This window comes from Garra rufa, chromosome 10, assembly GCF_049309525.1.
Source record: "Garra rufa chromosome 10, GarRuf1.0, whole genome shotgun sequence".
NCBI classification, from domain to species: domain Eukaryota; kingdom Metazoa; phylum Chordata; class Actinopteri; order Cypriniformes; family Cyprinidae; genus Garra; species Garra rufa.
In genome coordinates this window covers 45,741,034-45,764,845 of record NC_133370.1, presented here as the reverse complement: position 1 = coordinate 45,764,845, position 23,812 = coordinate 45,741,034, and the positions used below count along the sequence as shown (strand labels likewise).

Sequence of the window (23,812 nt, the reverse complement as noted above, 5' to 3'; positions counted from 1 at the left end):
AAATGTGTTTGTGGATTGTGGGACAGCAGTTTGCACTAATTCTGTAGAATGGCCCATATATAAACATGAAAGAGAGAGGAATTGGGCTGGTCTAAATAGTAAGTAAACTGTTAATACCACAGTAGTTTTAAGGCATAATAGACTGCTTAAAACAGCATCCGATTAAGGGGAGACACTGCAGGCAAAACGCTGTTTTTTCAAGCACCTATCAAGTTTGAGATTTGGGCTTTTTCAGACTAGCTGAAAGAAAGCATCCAAAAAACACATAAGTGTTTCTCTTATAGCACTTTATCTATTTGTGTCAATAGGTTTCAGTTACAATACATATTTATAAAGGCTGTTTTCTTCTAAACTGAGCCATACTGCCCTCCAAAGGCAAAGCGCAGTAACTACACATTTGGTCAAAATTGAGTTAGGGCTTAAAATGGACTTTGTGACAACTGTTTGGACTTGTAGCAAAGTATCCTGGTTCAATTGTGTCCCCTTTCAGAGAAACGAGAGTTTCAACATGTTTGACTAGCTGGCGTAAAAAGGCATTTTTCTCAGTTTCGGTGTTGGCGTAGTTACTGCACTTTGCCTTTGGATCAGCATAAATCTCCACCTGAGTAACAAATACACACACCAAACATTTTTTTATTCCTGTCTATATCCTGAAGGTTTTTGTTTTGTTTTTGAAGGGATTCGTTCATATATAATTTGCTTGTTTGTATATTCATGTTATTCCCCCAAAAATTGTAAAAAAAAATTAAGTGTTTGTGTTCTAATTTTTTTCTGAATTATGGCATGACGAAATGAGATACCCAAAATTCCCTCTGTAAAAATTTTTGACTCTAATGTCAAAAAAATTTAACAAGAATTTTGAAACTGACTTCAACCAGTGTTTCGATTTTTGTACTGGAAATGTATGCAAATTAGTGCATATTTAATCAAATAATGCCTCATTTGCATATTAAAACCTAACATTTTAGAAAACTTGTAATACAAAAAATGTTTGCAATTATCAATGTAATCAATCAACTGAGTAAGGTGATAACTATTAGTTTTTTTTTTACCCTATTCACCTGCAGTGTCTCGCCTTAAAAGTGTAGTATGAGCTTTTTTCTTTTGTTCCAGTCTTTATTTTCTTTTGCACACTCCGTCACAGTAGGTGGCGGAAATACACCACATGTTTGTTCGACAACCGCTATAAATTCAGAAGAAGGAGCCTAGGCATCTGCACTAACCAATGTGACCTACAGAGGGCGCAGCCTTCGAAATGAGACGCAGCCAAGCTGGTAGAAGTAACAGATGTCACGTGACAGCGCCGTTTACAGCGCGAACAATAAGTTACAACTAAATATTGACATTGAACAACTGTAATAGAAATTAAATTGACGTTACGAAGTTAAGACTTTAACCTGGAGAATTCATATTTGAAACATTAAAACGTACTATTCGAGACAACTTCCGGGTCACTAAACCCGGTTTCACGCTTGTTGCAGTTGTATTGGGTTTCTGTGACACTGCGGACCCCGCTGACAAACATGGCAGGCAAAGCAGGGAAACAGAATCGCCCTAGAAAGGCGGATAAGGATGAAGAGGAGCAGCCGTTGCAGGCTGTTCTCGTTGCAGACAGTTTTAACCGCAGATTCTTCCCCATCACCAAAGACCAGCCGCGGGTGAGTGAAGCAAACATCATTGAGAAGCACATGTTAGTCTGGCTCTGGATACAGACACACACAGTCCTGCTAACGAGTCACTTGAATATTGAACAAAACATACAGCTTTATAGCTTTGTCATGTTTTCTGGACATGCTTTTTTTGTTCATTTGTCTGTTTTTAAACATAAAAATATAACCATGGCAACACCTGTACAGTAGGATCAGGACTTCTTTGTGATGACTATGCTCTAAAGTGCTATTCATCTCTTATGGACTGTTGTATAAGAGAAAAGACAAAACATAGGTTTCGTGTTTAAGTATTTAGGTACAAAATAATTGTGTATGCATATGGTATAACATCCAAGGTACACATTTCTAGTAACTGCATTTAAAGATGTACAGATAATGTACTCACCCCCTTGTCATGCAAGAGGTTCATGTTTTTCTTTCTTCAGTCGTGATGAAATTGTTTTTTTGAGGAAAACATTTCAGTATTTCTCTCCTTATAGTGGACTTCTATGGTGCCCCCGAGTTTGAACTTCCAAAATGCAGTTTAAATGCAGCTTCAAAGGACTCTAAATGATCCCAGCCGAGGAAGAAGGGTCTTATCTGGTGAAACGATTGGTTATTTTCTAAAAGTTTTTTACAATTTATATACTTTCGACTAGTGTTGTCAGGGTACCAATACCAGTGAAAATCCAAGGTTCTCGGTATCAATTTTGGTACCAAAGTGAAACACAATAAGATATTAGGTGAACAACACACTATTTTTTATTAATAAAGTTAAACCAAATTAAAATGTACAAAAACCAATGCCATTCTTTATACTCGTCAAATTTAGTTTCATGTTTTTCCACAAGTAATAAAAGTATTTCAAGGATTGTAAACATTTTAGTAATTAAATAACAGCTAAATAAATTACAGGCATTAAAAAAAATGTAAATAAGCTTCACCCAAATGTTGTCGTCATATTTCTGCTGCTGCTGAAAAACATTTGTAACTGTTGTCTGTTTTAGAGTTTGCTGGGTGTTTCATGATCTTCCTCAATCTGCACCTGGAAAAAGAAAATATAATATACTTAAAGGAGTAGTTCACTTTCGGAACAAAAATTTACAGATAATGTACTCACCCCCTTGTCATCCAAGATGTTCATGTCTTTCTTTCTTCAGTCGTAATGAAATTGTTTCAGTATTTCTCTCCATATAGTGGACTTCTATGGTGCCCCTGAGTTTGAACTTCCAAAATTTAGTTTAAATGCAGCTTCAAAGGACTCCATTATCCCAGCTGAGGAATAAGGGTCTAATCTAGTGAAATAATTGGTTATTTTCTAAATTCTTTTACAATTTATATACCTTAACCTCAAATGCTTGTCTTGTCTAGCTCTGTGTGAGCTCTCTGTATTCCGGTTCAAGAGAGTTAGGGTATGTCAAAAAACTCCCATCGCATTTTCAACTTTAAAATTGTCCCACATCGCTGCAAAAGTACCGACCCAATGTTTATAAAGTGAATGTGCAAAGAAGATCAAATGCCCTTTACAAAAACAGTTAATACAGCGATGTAGGATGGTTTTGAGGTTAAAGAAGAAAATGAGTTTTTCAATATACCCTAACTGTCTTGAACCAGAGTGGACAGAGTTTACACAGAGCTAGACAAAGAAGACCATTTGAGGTTAAAAAGTATAGAAATTGTCTTTTTTTTTTTTTTTTTTAGAAAATAACTGATCATTTCACTAAATAAGATCCTTATTCCTTGGCTGGGATCATTTAGAGCCCTTTGAAGCTGCATTTTGGAAGTTCAAAGTTGTGGTCACCATAGATGTCCACGATATGGAAATAAAAATCCTGAAATGTTTTCCTTTAAAAAAACATTTTTTTATGACTGAAGAAAAAAATAGATGAATATCTCGAATGACAAGTGGATGAGTAAATTATCTGTAAATTGCATGCAAATGCATGCAAAATTTGTGGAAAAAGACGTTTTCAACTCTAACTTCTCTGACAACTCTGTGTCAATTCTGTAGAATGGCCCATATATTGAAGTGCTGTAGTATTACCATCTGATGCTATTTTATTTGACCTTTTTTTTTTTTTTTTTGAATGTGGTACCAGTTATTTTAAAATACTTTGTTACCTGAGTATGGTAATTATTAATTAAAAAAAGAACTGTGCTATATTGGGGGCAAATGGCATTGCAATATTTTGTTTTTCTGCAATAAGTACAATAATTGAGCTTTATTTGAAAAGAATTAATCATTTAGATTGAGGTGATTTGGTTGGGAAGTGCATCTGCATAGAAAAATAAATATAATTTTACAAATGGAAAAAAAAATTACTTGTGCTACCAAAATGTTTACTAGCCCTGCCACAATAAAAAAATATGAATTAAATTGTAATAAAAAGTTACAGTTGTTGTTTTGACCCATGTTGATACCACAGCAAAAACTATTAACCTAACTAATGTAAAGTTCAGACTAGGAATATCACAAATAAATACAATACAACAAAGATACAAATGAAATAAACAGTGATTTAATTTTTTAGATAGATTTAACAGTAGTATTGAGGTACAGAAATGAAATAATCAAATGTAAAATAACACTGCATAGTTTAAATTAAATATAGATTTTTTTTTTTAAACCGGTAAGTTATTCATTCAAGAGCAGTGAGTGATTTTCTTTTTGTAATTTGCAGTTTTTGTAACATTTAATGACAGACAAGAGCAATTCACAAGCCCTAATGCACATATTTAATGTGTTGATAGGTTTGTGCAATGCCAAGATAAGTATTTTGTTATTATTTGTGTGTATTTGTCCATTTAAGCACAAGAAGACGCATAAGAGTACTGTACCGTGGGACTAGCATTTGATAATTTCTGACCAGATGTTCTCACCAGAGTGATTTTATATCTAAAGAGCTTAACTTGTTACCTGTTTATTTCCGAGTTCTACACTATTTATAGACTAACTTTTCCTTCTTGCATTTTCTCCACTAGGCTCTTCTTCCTCTGGCGAATGTCTCCATGATTGACTACACATTAGAGTTTCTGACATCTACTGGAGTGCAAGAGACGTTTGTCTTCTGCTGCTGGATGTCAAGCAAAATAAAGGAACACCTGCTGTGAGTTACACTCTGATGTTTTTAATGATACCGTTGAATGACTGTGACTCTGATGACTCAGCACTTTTCATCTTATTTCACAGAAAGTCAAAATGGTGTCGTCCCACATCTCCAAATGTGGTGCACGTCATCACCTCTGATCTGTACCGTTCCCTCGGGGATGTGTTGAGGGATGTGGACACCAAATCTCTAGTCCGCTCAGACTTTCTGCTGGTATACGGGGATGTGGTCTCCAACATTGATGTTTCCCAGGCTTTACAGGAACATAAGTGAGTGTTGTTCATCCACAGCGATGATGTACAGAACCTGTCTATTTACAGAATCTGCAAAATGTAAATTATTTTAGCAAAATAAAAGAGATCATAAAAAATGCATGTTTTTTTTATTTAGATTATTTAGTGCATTTATAAAAATGACCCTGTTCAGAAGTTTACATACACTTGATTCTTAATACTGTGTTGTTGCCTGAATGATCTACAGCTGTTTTGTTTAGTGATAGTTGTTTATGAGTCTCTTGTTTGTCCTGAAGAGTTAAACCGCCTGCTGATCTTCAGAAAAATCATTCAGGTCCTACAAATTCAGTGGGTTTTTTTTTTTTAGCATTTTTGTGTATTTGAACCCTTTCCAGCAATGACTGTATGATTTTGAGATCCTTCTTTTCACACTGAGGACAACCGAGGGACTCATATGCAACTATTACAGAAGGGTCAAATGCTCATATTTAGGCAAAATAAAAAAAATGTACACATCTTCATTCTGTTCAAAAGTTTTCATCCCCTTAATGCATTGTGTTTCCTTCTGAAGCATCAGTGAGTGTTTGAACCTTCTGTAATAGTTGCATATGAGTCCCTCAGTTGTCCTCAGTGTCAAAAGATGGATCTCAAAATCATACAGTCATTGTTGGAAAGGCTTGAAATAAACAAAAATTCTGAAAATCAAAAGAATTTGTGGGACCTGAAAGATTTTTCTGAAGAACAGCAGGCAGTTTAGTTGTTCAGCACAGACAAGGGACTCTTGAACAACTATCGCTAAACAAAAAAAACAAAAAACAAAAAAAAACAGCTGTGGATCATTCAGGTAACAACACAGTATTAAGAATCAAGTGAATGTAAACTTTTGAACAGGGTCATTTTTATGAATTCAGCTAGTATTTTCTCTTGTGGACTATATGTAAACATCTTTTTTATGAAATATCTTATTCAGGTCAGTACTAAATAAAAAAAAAACATGCATTTTGCATGATCCCTCTTTTGGTAAAATAATTAACATTTTGCAGATTCTGCTGTTGTTTGTAAACTTTTGACCTCAACTGTATGAAAGTATTTTTTACATAAACCTATTTTTACTTTACTGAAAGACAGCGGCGCAAAATGGACAAGAACGTCTCGGTGATGACCATGATCTTCAAAGAGTCGCCGCCCGGCCACAAGACTCGCTGTGAAGATGACGACATTATAGTAGCTATGGACAGCAAGAGCAAACGCATTCTTCATTACCAGAGAGCACAGGCCTTAAAGAAACTTCAGTTCCCAATGGTGAGATACTTTACTGTGATCAGTCAAGTACCGATTGTTGTAATCTTTCAATTTGCTAATTTCGTCTTTACTGTCACTTTTGATCAATTTAGTTTGCATAGAGAAATTGTAGCACTATTCCTCTTTTATGTTTGATGTTGTAACAATAATATTTAATAATGATCAATAGTTTCAAATGAACGTATTCTAGTCATGAAAATCAGAGAGAACAAGACCTTAAGATTTGTTCACTTCCAGAATGAAAAATCCTGATAATACTCACCCCCTTGTCATCCTAGATGTTCATGTCTTTCTTTATTCAGTCGAAAGTAATTAAGGTTTTTGAGGAAAACATGGCAGGGTTTTTTTTTCCATATAGCGGACTTCAATAGGAGCCAACGGGTTGAGTTTTAATGCAGCTTCAAAGGGCTCTGTACGATCCCAGCTGATGAATAAGGGTCTTATCTAGTGAAACAGGCTGAATTAATTATACAGAATAATGTGTAACGAAGCAAACATGTCTGCAGTGTGGAAGCATTTAAAACTATCCAAGAAAGACACAAAAATCATTACAAGCACCGACAATACTGCATCGCATGTCTTCAATGAGAAAAGAAATTGGTGGTTGTTGCTGGTTACTGTATGATGACTGAAATCACGAAATGGCTTTAAACCATTAGTAAATAAACTACAGAACATTGTTGTCTAATACACGCACAAATTGTATTTATGCCATTTATGTCCTTAGCCAGGGTTCAATGTCCAAAGCGCGAGAAATCTGCGTGATGAGAATCATTCATAAGTCAACATTCATAAATGTTAGCATTGTAGTTTTACTGTTGTTCTGTAAAATTAAGCAAAATTAGCAAAATACATGGGGGAAAACACAAAAAAACTTGTTCGGCCTTCATCACAGTGTTTAATTTTATTCTGCTTTGGCCAAGAATTTTCATTTCGGTGCATCCCTAAAAATTAAATTTATATACGTTTTAAACCACAAATGCTCATCTTGCACTACCTCTGCGTTGCACATGTGCATTTTCACTCTTCGTCTGTGTACTTCATTTCAAAAATGTAGGATAGGGTGAAAAACTGAAAACTAATGTTCTCCTCCAACGTCAAAATCATCCGACATCGTTGTTTTAAATGGCGCTTGACTTTCTTTGCACATTTGCTTTGTAAACACTGGGTTGGTACTTCCGCCTTTGTCACATGTGCGTACTTGTATAAGCTAGTGCAAGACAGCATTTTCTGGGTAAAAAGTTTTTTTTGTTTTTTTTTTAAATGACTGATCATTATGTTAGATAAGACCCTTATTCCTTGGCTGGGATTGTGCAGAGCCCTTTGAAGCTGCATTGAAACTGCAATTTGGACCTTAAACCCACTGGCTCCCATTGAAGTCCACTATATGGAGAAAAATCCTGGAATGTTTTCCCCAAAAACCTTATTTTCTTTTCAACTGAAGAAAGCCAGCTCAACAAAGCAAATAAAAATGATTGCATTTAGTGATTTATAACCGTTCCTTCTCTCCCACACAGAATATTTTCCATAGTGGAAGTGATGAGTTTGAAATTAGGTTTGATCTTTTGGATTGTCATATAAGCATCTGTTCACCACAGGTGAGTGCTTTTGTTTGTTTTGCATGTATGCTTGCTTGTTTAAATCACAAACATATTGTTCGATTAAAGTGAACGTTGTTTATCATAGGTTGCTGAGCTTTTCACAGATAACTTTGACTACCAGACAAAAAATGACTTTGTCCGTGGGCTTCTAGTCAATGAAGAGGTATGACATGCAGAGTCAAGTAGTTAAGACTTGATTATATATGAATTTGTATGTTATCTTACAAAGTGTTTCTTCCGCTAGATCCTGGGAAACCAGATCCATATGCATGTCACTAAAGATGGATATGGGGCTCGTGTGTCAAACCTCCTCATGTACGACACCGTCTCTTCCGACGTGATCCGCCGCTGGATCTATCCGATCACCCCCGAGGCCAACTTTGCAGACCAGGAAGGCCAGAGCTGTACTCACTCTCGGCATAATGTGTACCGTGAGCCGGGGGTCAGTCTGGGTCACGGCAGCCAGATGGAGGAAAACGTGCTTATTGGCCGAAATACAGTGATCGGAGCAAACTGCACCATATCAAACACTGTGATTGGGGCAAACTGTGTCATTGGTACAGTATTTATATTAAATTATTTCATTTTGGTTCATCAAACGATATCATGTGAAAATTGCATTCGTTTATATCGATTAATGACAATAAACCCTGAACATTTTTATTTGAGAAAAGAAAAATTCATTCACTTTTATTTGAGAAAAAACTGCCGTCAAACACACACTGAAACTCAGTTTTTCACAGAAACTCAGAGATCACCAAATTAAAAATCCAGTTTAACTTGAAGAAATTATGACAGGAATATATTACTAATGTATACTAAAATATACTTTGCAAATGAATATGTTGTTGAGGAATATCATGCAACAAAAATATTTTTTTTATCAATATTTTATGTATACAGTTCTGTTTTGCAGCATCTTAATTTGAGAAAAAATAAAAATGCAATATTTTGTTGTAAATAAAATTTAATTAATGAATGAATTGTCAGCAAAAAAAGTTGTTTACATCCATTCTCAAAGTCTAACAAACTTGTGGAAAGCATTTCTTTCCTCATTAATGGTAAATTAATGTTGTGATAAATATCAATATCATTTGATATCGAAATAAATATATTTATCCTGTATATTTTTTGTGCTGTTTTGCATGTGTAATCACACAGTCTATGCCTTCTAAAAATAATTTCAGTTATCATTCGTTACCTTTTTATAAATACAATGTGACCATGAAAATCTGTTTGTTTGACATCCTACTAACTGATGTTTTGTCTTCTTAGGAGACAATGTGACTCTGGACAGAGCTTACATATGGAACAAAGTCCACATAGCCAACGATGTGAAGGTGAAGCAGTCGGTTATCTGTGATAATGTGGAGGTGAAACACGGAGTCGTTTTGAATGAGCAGTGTGTGCTCGCCTACAATGTAAGAAACCAAAACACAGCCTTGAATTTAAAAGTCAATAGTTTGTATTTGACATTTTGCGGTCTCAACTAGAACTGCATGATTAATTGGCAAAAGATTGTGATCATTATTTAGATGCTCATTTGATTGTTACTGTATCAGTTACATCATACCATTTGTTCAAAAACATAGATTCATCCAATAATGTAGAATGTGAAGTCTTAATGAGTGAGTCATTCATTTAAGAGATTCTTTTTAAATCACTGATTCATCCAGTAATGACACAAATTACGTCTTTGAGTGAGTCATTAATTCAGTAATTCTATAGATTTGTTTAAAATCACTGATTCATCCAGTAATGAAACAAGTGGTCTTTGAGTGAGTCATTGAATCATTCATTTAAAAGATTCTTTTAAAAACACAGATTCATTCAGCAGTAAAGCAAATTACATCTTTGTGTGGGTCATTAAAACAAACTAATGATTTGTTTAAAATCAGTGATTCATCCAGTAATGAAACGAGTGAAGTCTTTGAGTGAGTCATTGAATCATTCATTCAAGACATTATTTAAAAAATGCTGATTCATTCAGTAATGAAGCAAGTAAAGTCTTTATTAGTGAGTCATTGAGTCATTCATTCAAGACATTATTTTAAAAATGTTGATTCATCCAGTAATGAAGCAAGTGTAGTCTTTATGAATGGGTGACTTAAATCATTCATTCAAGAGCCTCTTTTAAAGCACTGATTCATTCAGTAATAAAGCAAGTAAGATCTTTTTAGGTGAGTCATTGAATCATTAATTCTAGAGATTTGTTCAAAATCACTGACTCATCCGGTGATGAAACAAAAAATGCTGATTCATCCAGTAATAAGGCAAGTAAAGTCTTTCAGTGAGTCACTGAATCATTCATTCAAGAGATTCTTTTAAAAGTACTGATTCATTCAGTAATGAAGCAGGTGAAGTCTTTATACGTGAGTCATTGAATCATTCAAGAGATTATTTTAAAAATGCTGATTCATCCAGTAATGAAGCAAATTACATTTTTGAGTGAGTCATTGAATCATTAATTCTAGAGATTTGTTCAAAATCAATGATTCATCCAGTAATGAAGCAAGTGTAGTTATTATGAGTGAGTCATTGAGTCATTTATTCAATAGATTATTTAAAAAATGTTGATTCATCCAGTAATAAGGCGAGTAAAATCTTTCGGTGAGTCACTGAATCATTCATTCAAAGAGATTCTTTTAAAAGTACTGATTCATTCAGTAATGAAGCAGGTGAAGTCTTTATACGTGAGTCATTGAATCATTCAAGAGATTATTTTAAAAATGCTGATTCATCCAGTAATGAAGCAAATTACATTTTTGAGTGAGTCATTGAATCATTAATTCTAGAGATTTGTTCAAAATCAATGATTCATCCAGTAATGAAGCAAGTGTAGTTATTATGAGTGAGTCATTGAGTCATTTATTCAATAGATTATTTAAAAAATGTTGATTCATCCAGTAATAAGGCAAGTAAAATCTTTCAGTGAGTCACTGAATCATTCATTCAAGAGATTCTTTTAAAAGTACTGATTCATTCAGTAATGAAGCAGGTGAAGTCTTTATACGTGAGTCATTGAATCATTCAAGAGATTATTTTAAAAATGCTGATTCATCCAGTAATGAAGCAAATTACATTTTTGAGTGAGTCATTGAATCATTAATTCTAGAGATTTGTTCAAAATCAATGATTCATCCAGTAATGAAGCAAGTGTAGTTATTATGAGTGAATCATTGAGTCATTTATTCAATAGATTATTTAAAAAATGTTGATTCATCCAGAAATGGAAAAAGCGAAGTCTTTATTACTGAGTGATTAAATCATTCATTCAAGAGCTTCTTTTAAAAGCACTGATTCATTCAGTAATGAAGCAAGTAAGGTTTTATGGGCGAGTCATTGAAACATTAATTCTAGACATTTGTTTAAAATTACTGATTCATTCAGTAATGAAACAAGTAAAGTCTTTGAGTGAGTCATTGAGTAATTTATTTAAGAAATTATTTTTAAATGCTGATTCATCCAGTGATGAAGCAAGTAAAGTCTTTGTGTGAGTCACTGAATCATGCATTCAAGAGATTCTTTTTAAAGCACTGACTCATTCAGTAATGATGCAAGTGAGGTCTTTATTAGTGAGTCATTGAACCATTAACTTTGAGTGAGTCATTGAATAATTTAAGTTTTTTTTTTTAAACGCCGAATCATCCAGTGATAAAGCAAGTCTTTGAATCATTCGTTCAAGAGATTCTTTTAAAAGCACAAATTCATTCAGTAATGAAGCAAGTGAAGTCTTTATCATTGAATCATTGAATTATCAATTGAATAGATTATTTTAAAAACATTGATTCATCCAGTAATGGAACAAGTGAAGTCTTTTGTCATTGAATCATTCATTGGAACTGATTTTTTTCAGAAAGCAATTAACATTTTGTCAGAACGTCTAGTAAATTACATGTTATTTTGTTTAGTTGACTGTTCAGAATTGTAATCTCTATTTTAAACAAAAAATGTAATTCTCAGTTTCTCCAGATTCATGCAGCTCTAGTCTCGGCTAAACTGTTGCATCAGATATAATATTTTTAAAATATATATTAAAGACATGAAAGTTGTGACATGAAATTATAATTTGGTTCCTAAATGGTTGAGGATCCGAATAGAGGCTTAATGAGACGCTACTTTGTTTTACAAAGATTGAATATTCTTCATTGTGTGTCCAAATCACTTGCTAATTTCCTTGTTTTCTAACCAAATGTTAAAATGCAGGTTGTGGTGGGTCCAGACATTGCTCTTCCAGAAGGCACAGTTCTGTCCATGCACCATCCAGATGAAGAGGATGATGAAGATGATGACGAGTTCTTGAGCGATGACAATGATGTTGGCTATAGTAAAGACAAAACCAAACAGAAAGGTTCATGCTCCTTTTATTTTCATACATGGATATAACAGTAAGTTCTGTAAGAATCTAATAATGCTGACTGGGCTGTTCGCCGTGTTTACTGACTTACAGTTTTTTACAGACGCTAGGACACATTTCTCAATACTTAGGTCACTTTTGCAAAACTCTTCACACAATTCTCCTAACCGACTTTCAGCTTGGCAAAGCAGTTCATTTCACATTCAAAATGCACTACAACTACCAAAACACTTTATTCAGGTCTCAAATAAACTCATTCTTCCAGAACACTAGCAAAGGTTGACAGCCGACAAACACACTTTGTCACCCACAAAACAATGAGCTAAAAAACACTAACAACATGTAGCATTACACAGTGTTTTCTTGTGTAAAACAAGGACACATCTCTGTTTATAACTGCAATATATGTTACTAGAATGAATCAGACATGATGCAGAATTTGTCAATATTTTATGTTGTTTATTTATTTTTATTTTTTTGCACTAAGTAATTCCAAAATACAAGAATTTGTATACACACCATCCACTGATACAGCTACAATAGTAATGCTAATCTACTCACATTTTTAGATTTGAAATATGTTTCAATAAAATATTGCTGTTGAAATTGCTTTCTTATTCAGTTTTGCATTATGTTATTGTTTTGAACATAAGTTTAACAGTTTTGAAAACAGTATGTAAGCACGTGCAAAATGTCCTGTACGTACAAAGATTTTTGGCAGTTGTTGAGTCTGAGTGAGAAAAGAATTCATGAAATTTGAGAGATGCAGTCATTGAATGCATTTTGTGCCAAAACAATGATAATTGATCCTCAGTTTAGCCCACATAGACTTCTGTTGTGCTCACTGTGTCAAGAGTTTTGCAAAAGTGACCTAAGTATTGAGAAATGTGTCCTAGCGTCTGTAAAAATCTGTAATGATAATTTGTGAGTCATAGATTTTGAAAATCTGATGGGATTATATTTGGTAACACTTAAATGTGTCCTTGTCACATGTTTTTACATGCATTTACTATAGTAGTAGCAGTAAATAATGATATAATTACAAGCAGGTAACAAGAAAAAGTAGGTATGTGTAAATTAATATTAGTACGTGCTTGTGTAACAAGAACACATTTAAATTCCTGGTAGACAAAAGATGACAAAGAATTTTATTTGCCACTAAAAACTCAACATTTTGGTTGTTCATAGCTCTCTTTTATTTTGTCAGTGTTTAACCCAGCGGAGGTTGGTTCAGAGGGTAAAGGATACCGATGGAAGACCAGCAGTCTTGATGACACAGAGGAAGATGAGCTTGCTGAATGCATTTGGGGTGAGATGTCTGTCATAAAATACTCTATTCAAGTTATAGTCAAAATATTGCCCTCATTTATCCACCTGTATGTTGTTCCAAACCTGTACAACTTTTTCTATGTAAATGATTTTGACAAATTGTATTTTTTCCATGCATCTATACTGGTCTGGTCTATAAGCTAAACTGACTCAATACCATAACTACAGTTAACAGCTCTCTGTAGGTGGAGATTATCAGCAAACACCAACTTAGTTTAGTCATTTCCTCACAAAAAACTATTTTATGACTTCCGAAGTCTTGAAAAACTGCTTACATTACTGATCAACCAGCTTTTATTCCATTGAGGAAAGTCATATGACATAAGGATGAATGTATGACTCTTCAATTTTGGATGAACTAATACTTGAATTTAATCTAATCTCCATTCGAGTCAGTTTTATAGTTTTAGTTAAAAAATATAAAGTTATGGCTTTTTTAAATGTTTAATGTTTCAAATGTAAATGTATGTGTGTACATATTTTTAGTTTTTTAATGTGATTAAAGTGAAATAAACAGGCATTGATGGTAATATCATGTTTCCAGGCCTGGTGTTGAATGCCGACCCAGAGAGTGACAGTGAAAGTGAGGTCAGTGAAGGATCACATGATCTGGGTAGCCACCCTGCATCACCTGAGCTAGATGATGTCAAAGGTGAGAACTGTAAATGTCTTGCATCCACATATGTGACCCTGGAACACAAAACCACTCATAAGGGTCAATTTTGAATTTTTTTAAATTGAGATTTATACATTTCCATTGAGGTATGGTTTGTTAGGATTGGACAATATTTGGCCGAGATACAACTATTTGAAAATATGGAATCTGGGGGTGAAAAAAAAACTCTAAATATTGAGAAAATCGCCTTTAAAGTTGTCCAAATGAAGTTCTTAGCAATGAATATTACTAATCAAAAATTAAGTTTTGATATATTTATGGTAGGAAATTTACAAAATATCTTCATGGAACATGATCTTTACTTAAAGGTGCAGTGTGTAATATTTAAGATTATCTCTAGACAGAAATGCAATATCATATACATAACTATGTTTTCAGGGGTGAATAAAGACCTTACTTAATTAACCATTATGTTTTTATTACCTTACAATTACCAGTTTATATCTACATACACCGCGGGTCCCCCCACATGGAAGCCGCCGTTATGTTTCTACTGTAGCCCTGAACGGACAAACTGCTCTACAGATCGCGTTTCATCACTGCTGTTCTTGGGAAAAAACACTGACACAATGATGAACAAGTAACTGCAATATTCACAATAACATCGTTTTATTGACTTATCAAGTAAATATAATTCTCTTATTTACGTTTTAAAAGAAACTTCATTATTCTTTGCTGTCTGAAACGACGACATCTTAATCGCGTGTTGGTTGCCGTAGTTTCTGTAAAGGGAGGGGTGAGCGGTGGACGGAGCCGTTGGTTGCAATCAGGTTGCAATTCAAAACTTAACCGCTAGATGCCGCAAAAATCTACACACTGCACCTTTAATATCCTAATGATTTTTGGCATAAAAGATATTCATTTTGATAGTCATTTTGACCCATATAATGTATTTTTGTAGCCTGGAAAAATCCAGACCCTAATCTATTAAGATTTAGGGTCTGGCATCGAGCAATGAAAACTGCCTAACTCGAGGGGCGGCACCAAGCATGCATTTGTAACTCTAACTGCACGCAATTGGATAACGCCACGACCATTCACAACAATACACTCTTAGCTACCAGCAGAGCTAAATGATGTTTCATTAACAAAGTTCGGGAGAAGCGCGTCAGATGCGTAGCGTTAACATCACAAGTCAATCAGCGCCATAGGTTTAAATACAGCTGATTCACCTCAATTCACTCGATGGTTTATCAGTAAACCTCCACCACCCCATCTCATCACTCAGAGTTCTCGCTACTCCTATTGGGGGGTAACGTACTCTGGGTTCGGGCCACTCCCGAGCTCGGAGCCCTTCACCGGACAGGACAGCACGCCAAACATGCACTACTATTCTCCGGCTAATTATATGTAAGCGTGAACTGATTAAACTCTTGCCATATCCAGTCGGCAAAACAGCAAAAACGTACTTCTTGCAAAGGAACGATTCGAGTTTTCGTTTTTCTGTTCCTCTTTTATATGGAAAGCCAAGTCTAACTCGTTCATTGTAGCGGCCAAAGCCGTTTCAAACAACTTGTTGTTCATCTGTAGCGACAGCGATCTTTCAAAATTTACTACATGATTCGGACGTCGCAGTGCTGTCATCATCAGCTTAGCTCGCCTCTGGCCCGCCTACATCAGATACACCGATTTGATTGGTTCCCACAACTGCTTACGTAATGCAGTAACCTGCATCATTGCTCAATGCCAGAGTGTCTTGCAGAGACAATTCAAATTGTGCTCTCGCGAAACCTCTGGATTTCCAGGGTAGTATTTTTGGCTATTGCTGCAAATATACCTGTGCTACTTAAGACTGGTTTTGTGGTCCAGGGTCACGTAAGTTACTTAAATATTTAGCAGAGCTTCATTTACCCTTTCTATATCACTCAGATCTCCCAGGTTTATACTAACTTTTCTTTCCCCTCAGTGTTTCAGAATGAGGTTCATGGCACGTTACAGAGAGGGCTGGATGAGAACATCGGCTGTGACAATCTGGTTCTTGAAATCAACTCACTCAAGTAAGTTCAAATGACAAAGCACCAGTTATTTAAAGGAGACGTTTACTTCCGAAACAAAAGTTTGGAGATAATGTACTCACCCCCTTGTCATCCAAGATGTTCATATCTATCTTTCTTCAGATGTAAAGAAATAGTTTTTTGAGGAAAATATTTCAGGATTTCTCTCCATATAGTGGACTTCTATGGTGCCCCCGAGTTTGAACGTCCAAAATGCAGTTTAAATGCAGCTTCAAAGGACTCTTAACGATCCCAGCGGAGAAAGAAGGGTCTTATCTAGCAAAATGATTGGTTATTTTTATTTTTTTAATTACAGTTTATGTTTTTAACCTCAAACAGTCGTCTTGTCTTGCTCTGCCTGAACTCAGTTTTTTCCGATTCAAGGCAGTTAGGGTATGTCGAAAAACTCCCATCTCATTTTCTCCCTCAACTTCAAAATCATCCTACATCTGTTTTACTTTTTTTTGTTAAAGGGGTAGTTCACTTTCAGAATAAAAATTTACAGATAATGTACTCACTAGTGATGCACGGGTTGATCCAAAATGGTTACCCGCGGTTACGAGTCATCCAAAAATATTTTTAATGATATTCGGGTCGCAGTCGGTCAGGTCGTTTGAAATAAAGATGCCAATTAAACCTTTGTAATTTATGTAGTACTAGACACACTTTTCTATGAAATACATAGACCTACACTTTATTGGCTGAATAATATTTACCTTTTGAATGTTGAGCGTTATTAACTGTTGAATAAATGCTCAACATTCAAACAAAAAAACGGGACAAAATGCCCGATTTCCCAACACGTTGAACTGAGCAATGCCATTGTACCATTTTAATAGGCTACTTTAAACACATATAGCTCAGTAATGTCAGTTTTATGTGTTTTCTGAGAGGGGGTGGGATTTTTGTTGGGAAAGTTGGGGGAGAGACGCACACTTCGATTAGACTGGATAAACACATGCAGCATCTTAATTGTTAAGAAAATGGTATTCCTAATGTCTTGAATATTTTGATTATGTCCATATTTTTTCTTTATTTTTGGAATTATTAGATTTCACTGTCTTTTCAAATGCCTAGGTCTGTTTAATTTCCTTAATTATAAAATTTAGCACTATTTTTTTAACGTTTATTCAAGCAGTAATATATAAATTATCTCATGTATATGCTTGTTTAAAACCAGGGATTAAAAAACGAATTCCGAATAAAAACTTTATTTTTTTTCTTTACGTTTTCAGAGAAGGAAACGAACGAAATTAAGCATTAATTAATAAATTCAAGGCACTATAATTTCCTTATTCATTTGATACAACTATTATAATATAAAATATTATTTTGTCATATTCGTGATTCCTGATTTTATATATGAAAACTTCGTTTTGAAATGCATTCGTTATGTTTGTATAAGAAAAGTCGTTAACCTAGCCTATTAAGTTGATTTTAATATTCTTGATCATTTTTATAAGAATAAAAGTTAAGAAAAAAGGAATTAGCTTATAGTCTCTAATATTTAGGGCTATAGGCTACTCTTTTTCTTAACTTTTATTACACTGTAGATCAAAATAAAATAACTCTTGGTCATATTTAACATCGGAGAATGTCTTTTCTTCAGTCATAAAGAAATAGTTTTTTGAGAAAATTATTTCAGGATTTCTCTCCATATAGTGGACTTCTGTGGTGCCCCAAGTTAGAACGTCCAAAATGCAGTTTAAATGCAGCTTCAAAGGACACTAAACAATCCCAGCCGAGGAAGAAGGGTCTTATCTAGCGAAATGGTTGGTTATTTTCTAAAAACATTTACAACTTATATACTAGGCTCATCTTGCCTAGCTCTGCATGAACTCTGCATGTGTTTTCCGGTTCATGGCAGTTAGGGTATGTCGAATAACTTCCAACTTCAAAATCGCCCTTCACTGCTGCAGAAGTACCGACCCAGTGTTTGCAAAGTGAACATGCAAATAAGATCAAACACCCATTTATATTAAAAAAAAAAGGTAAAACAGCAATGTAGGACAATTTTGAAGTTGTAGGAGAACATGAGATGGGAGTTTTTTGACATACCCTAACACAGAGCTAGACAAGATGAGCATTTTATTTATTTTTTTAAGAAAATAACCAATTGTTTTGCTAGATAAGACCCTTCTTTCCTCAGCTGTGATCGTTTAGAGCCCTTTGAAGCATTTTGCATTTTGGAAGTTCAAACTCGGGGGTACCATAGAAGTCCACTATATAGAGAGAAATCCTGAAATGTTTTCCTTACGGCTGAAGAAAGAAAGACATGAACATCTTGGATGACAAGGGGGTGAGGACATCATCTGTAAACTTTTGTTCTGGAAGTGAACTTCTCCTTTAAACATTTGCTTCAGAAAACTTGTAAAAGTCACACTACTACTAGTAAGATATCATTTGAACAAAGTAGATGTAAATGCAGTTGTCTGTTCTCAGGTACGCCTATAACATTACTCTGAAGGAGGTTATGCAGATCCTGATTCGAGTTGTGCTCGAATTTCCTTTCCACCAACAGGGGGCTCAGATCAGCACAGCTCAGTATTCATCACACCTGCTGCCTGTGAGTAGGACTGCTTGACTTGTACAGTGATTGAAGCATAAAAACTCTCCATTGTTGAGTTTCCATAATTAATTCTGCTATTTGAAGCTGCTTTGACACAGTCTGTATTGTATAAAGCGTTCTATAAATAAAGTTTGACTGTTTGACTAGCTGAAGATACTGATAACAGTTTTTTTCCCTTATAGCTGTTGAAGAAGTGGGCACCAGTCTTTAAGAACTATGTCAAGAGACCTCAAGACCAAATGGACTGCCTTGCTTCCATGGAGGAGGTTTTCCTTGAACGTGAAACTCATTGGGCAGCTTTGGTCAAAGTGAGCCATCTATTTATCTGCAGTGAACTATAACACAGGTTCCTTGGCTGATTGTACGTGATGTCTGTCTGCTTTAGGTGCTGATGAGTATGTATCAGCTGGAGATCTTGGAGGAGGAAGGCATCATGCACTGGTTCAGTCAGAGCTCCACCACAGACAAGAGCCAACAGCTGCGCAAGAATCAAGGGGTGCGATTCTTTAAGCTTTAAATGGTGTAAAATCAAGCTTGTAGCTACATTTACACTGCTAGTCAAAAAGACAGTTTTTGGACAGATTTTAATGTTTTTTTTTTTTTTTTTAAATAAGTCTCTTCTGCTCACCAAGCCTGCATTTATATGATCCAAAAACAGTAAAAAAAAATTATTTATTTATCCTATTTGGATATATTTTAAAATGTAATTTATTCCTGTGATCAAAGCTAAATTTTTAGCATCATTCATACCTGCAAACTTGTCGCTTTTCGGCGATAATCGCCGTTTTCATTGTCAATTGGATCATTCACGTGAATCGTGTAGAACCGGAGAGTTTTTTTTAGGGACGGAGGGGGGGGGGGTTGGGCTTGACATCTGGGCCGATCGGAATCTCAACTGAGCTCGGGCCTGTCAAGAGAGGGAGGTGGGGGTGGGCTTGCGTGCCATCTAGGCCATTATTGGACAATTCTTATAAATTACATTTTTCCTGGACCAATCTCAGCGCTTGCTTCAGTATCTTGAAACACACTGCCATCTGTGTTCGCGCCTGTCAAGAGACACCTGACCTAATGTGGAAACTCTGATGGAAATTGAAATGATCGTATGCACGGAGCGTTCTTTAGAACTTCTGCATAAAGATAAGCAGCTCGTTTTATATGTGCTATATATTAGGTGAACACTCTTGAGACTCATCTACTGCCTCGTTCTTATCAGAAACTGAGAAAAATTATAATTGCAACATTATCAACAATGTTAGCGGCGTGAACATTCAGTTTACTATTATTTAACAACATATCATTTAAATGCGGAGCCTGGTAATCCCGTACTCTCCGTATCTGCATAGTTGTACATTTAAATACTGACAGCTAAACACTGTCATAACGTGTTTAGGCTAACGTTAGCTAGCAAGCCATATTTCTCTTCAAGGACATCTTAATCGTATTCTTGATAATCACTAACTTGCCTTCAAAGTCATGAACACATTTTTAAAATCTTATCACAATATTTTAAAGCCTTTATTTTCCAACTCTACAGTTGTGAAATAAAATGTACTTCAAGGACTCATTTTTCATTCATAAAAAACTGCATCGGACAAAATGACTTTTCGCAGAAAACGTCTTTTTTTTAAATAATATGGAATTACCCATATAACCAATAGATGGCAGCAGAGGATTATTTATTATGCAGCTGCCTTTTAAACTCCCTATATATTTCAAGACGGCTTTCTTTTGGATTTATTATACAATATCTAGTATAATAAATTGTAGTACTTTTACTGCCCTTAAGTGTGTGTGTGTGTGTGTGTGTGTGTGTGTGTGTGTGTGTGTGTGTGTGTATGTGTATGTATGTGTATATATATATATATATATATATATATATATATATATATATATATATATATATATATATATATATATTATAGCAAGTGCAGAAAGACATTAAGCTCACACACAAACAGCCTATAAGGGTGAATTATTTAAATACTTATATATAGTTCACTACAAACTACGTTAAATATTGATGGTATAAAAAATAAATAATGCACTCAATGTGAATCGATAATTCCTATATATTGAAATATTTAATATAATTTAAAAACTACATCTTTTAAGTTTTATCTTGAACTGTAAAATATATTAAATAGTTTGTGAATGTTTTTCAGTTTCCCTCCATGGCGTTTGCGTGCGTGTGTGTTTGTGAAACCCTTGTCCAGGCTAAGAAGGAAAAAAATAATGTTTTTCAGTATAATATAATTTGTGTTTTGGTTCTTTTGTTGTTTTTAGTTGTTCTTACTCGAGTTCAAGTCAGACCAAGTTACCCCCGTTCCCCCCGTTCCCCCCCTCCAGAGACTGTCACCTTTTTTTCTCTGATGAGTTTGCAGGTCTGATCATTACTCCAGTCTTCAGTGTCACATGATACTTCAGAAATCATTCTAATATGCTGATTTGCTGTTTAATATTTTTAATATTTTTTTTAAGGGGAGACTGTTTTTCATGCACCTGTCCAGTTTGAGATTTTGGGCTTTTTGGTTTTTCCTAGTGTTTTTTTCAGACTAGTGGAAAGAAAACATCCAAAAGACACTATTAAGTGTTTCTTTTATAGCGCTTTATCTATTTGTGTCAATAGATTTCAATTACAATGCATATTTTTAAAGGCCGTTTTCTCAAAATTTGTTTTTTTTTCTCCTACACTGAGCTATAAATCTCCACTTCAGTAGCTCTTACACACACCAAACTTGACATTTTTATTCCTGTCTATATCCTGAAGGTTTTTACAGAGGGATTTGATGATATATAATTAGCTTGATTTTATACATGATTTTATAATTTTCTGCCTGTTCTAAGTATTTTCTGAATTATGGAGTGACAAAATGAGATACACAAAATCCCCACTTAAAAACATTTGACTCTAATATGTCAAATAAATATTAGTCATCCAGTGTTTAGATATTTGTACTAGAAATGTATGCAAATTAGCATATTTCATTAAATAAGGCCTCTTTTGTATATTAAAACCTAACATTTTATAAAACTTGTAATACAGAAAATGCTTCCAATTATCAATATAAGGCGATAACTTATTAGTTTTTTTTTTTTTTTTACCCTAATCAGCTCTCGCTTTAATGTTGAAAATTTTTTTCAGGTTTCTTTGATGAATAGAAAGTTCAGAATAACAGCATTCATCTGAAATAGAAATCTTTTGTAACATTATTTATGCCTTTATCATCACTTTTGATCTATTTAGCATCCTTGCTAAATAAAAGTATCAATGTATATAATTTCTTCCTTCTTGTACTATAATGTTACAAAATCTTTTTATTTCAGATAAATGCTGATCTTTGGATCTTTCTGTTCATTAAAGAATCCTAAGTAAAGGACTCAGTACTCAACTGTTTTAAATCTTAATGATAATAATAATCAGAAATGTTCCTTGAGCAGCAAATCAGCATTTTAGAATGATTTCTGAAGGATCATGTGACACTGAATGCTGGAGTAATGATGCTAAAAATTCAGCTTTAATCACAGGATTAAATTACATTTTTAAATATTTTCAATTGAAAATGATTTTTTTTTAAATGGTAAAAAATATTTAAACATTTTACTGTTTTTTTCTGTACTTTGAATCAATTAAATGCAGTCTTGGTGAGCAGAAGAGACTTCTTTAAAAAAAACTTAAAATCTTACTCTCCAAAAATGTCTGGTAGTGTAATTTTAATTCTGAAGATTGTTTTCAAATTGCAGGCTGTCTTTACAGGACTGTCAGTTATGTGTAGGCATGATTCACAAAATAGGGCAAAGTTGAATTATCAAAGTAACTTTTCTGGCTAACGTTTCTAGGAAATGACTGGAATCTGTGTGAAAGAGGACTATGTTAACTTGCAGTTCTTATCTTGTCTCTCCACAGCTCTTGAAGTTCATTCAATGGCTAGAGGAGGCTGAGGAGTCTTCAGAAGGAGATGAATGAACATAAACCATCATGTGTGTTACTCAATTATTGGACGGTCATTTTACAAACCAGAAAAACACCATCATGGAATTTTTGATTCCTCACAATTTGCTAGGCCTGACAAAGGGCAAAGTATAAAGTTCTGGAAATGAATATTTATTCAGTTTTTTTTGTCTGTCTTGATATCTGTATGGCTTTAATGCTTGCTGAAAGCATTGTTCAAAACAAAAATGAACATTTACATAAAAGTGCAGTATGTCATTTTGAAAGCTACTGCAGTTCAAATTCAAAATATTGTAGAGGGTTGTTTCTGACGCTCAGGTGGGTTGCCAGATTGAGAATGCGCAACAGGAACCAGCACAACTGACAATGGAAGGTAATGAGCCTTACACTAGCTCTTTCCATCCTCTTATTTTTATGCACAATTTGGAATACTGCATAAAAAATGGTCAATGGAAATGCCAAGATGCACATAAATTCTGAAAATGCGCATAAAAACCTAAGCGCACAATTGAGTAGGATAAACTTTTACTCCGATAAGAAAGAATGTGCATAAACTATGATGGAAACGCATTTACTGAATAAATTCTACCATGCGCATACCATGTGACTTTGCGCTGTAAGATGCAATAACTTGAATAACAGTGGACCGGTGGTGTTCCACAGCATCTGAAATGTTGTTAGTCATTCAGAAATGCTTGAGCAAAGTCTGTCATCTAAGTATTTCTGTATAATTATCTTACAAGGCTGCGTTCCCAAACGAAACGTTTCTTAAATATCTGCAAACATGGTATTTTTATGCTTTGGTACAATCAAAAAATTACATATGGCACCTTTTATTTACCATCATGTTCCAAATATGCACTTATTTACGGAAAACAAAAATTATATTTTGAAGAACAAACAACATTGTACCCCATTTGCTTTAATTTCAGGGATATGGAAAATACTTGTTATAAAATAACATTCTATGAATATCAAAATATCCATACTTACAAAAGTAAAGTATGTCACTCATCTAAAACATTTTATTTTATGACATACAAACC

The 23,812-nt window shown here is 34.4% G+C and overlaps 1 protein-coding gene across 1 annotated transcript; it reads left to right on the top strand.

The window, feature by feature from the left end:
- The first annotated feature begins 1,379 nt into the window (after positions 1–1,379).
- On the top strand, positions 1,380–22,916 carry eif2b5 (eukaryotic translation initiation factor 2B, subunit 5 epsilon). Its single transcript, XM_073849617.1, has 16 exons — positions 1,380–1,658; positions 4,632–4,756; positions 4,840–5,025; positions 6,114–6,291; positions 7,809–7,889; positions 7,978–8,055; positions 8,137–8,449; positions 9,168–9,313; positions 12,099–12,243; positions 13,457–13,558; positions 14,123–14,230; positions 16,161–16,251; positions 18,691–18,814; positions 19,000–19,125; positions 19,203–19,313; positions 22,722–22,916. The coding sequence occupies exons 1-16, from the start codon at positions 1,524–1,526 to the stop codon at positions 22,779–22,781; spliced, it is 2,109 nt and encodes a 702-aa protein (XP_073705718.1). The 5' UTR covers positions 1,380–1,523; the 3' UTR covers positions 22,782–22,916.
- The last annotated feature ends 896 nt before the right edge of the window (positions 22,917–23,812 follow it).

Bases quoted from the DNA above. Each gene is read 5' to 3' on its own strand.
- eif2b5 (XM_073849617.1), top strand. From the start codon at position 1,524: ATGGCAGGCAAAGCAGGGAAACAGAATCGCCCTAGAAAGGCGGATAAG. The intron at 8,450-9,167 runs GTACAGTATTTA...TTGTCTTCTTAG, and splicing joins TGGGGCAAACTGTGTCATTG to GAGACAATGTGACTCTGGAC. The intron at 19,126-19,202 runs GTGAGCCATCTA...TGTCTGCTTTAG, and splicing joins ATTGGGCAGCTTTGGTCAAA to GTGCTGATGAGTATGTATCA.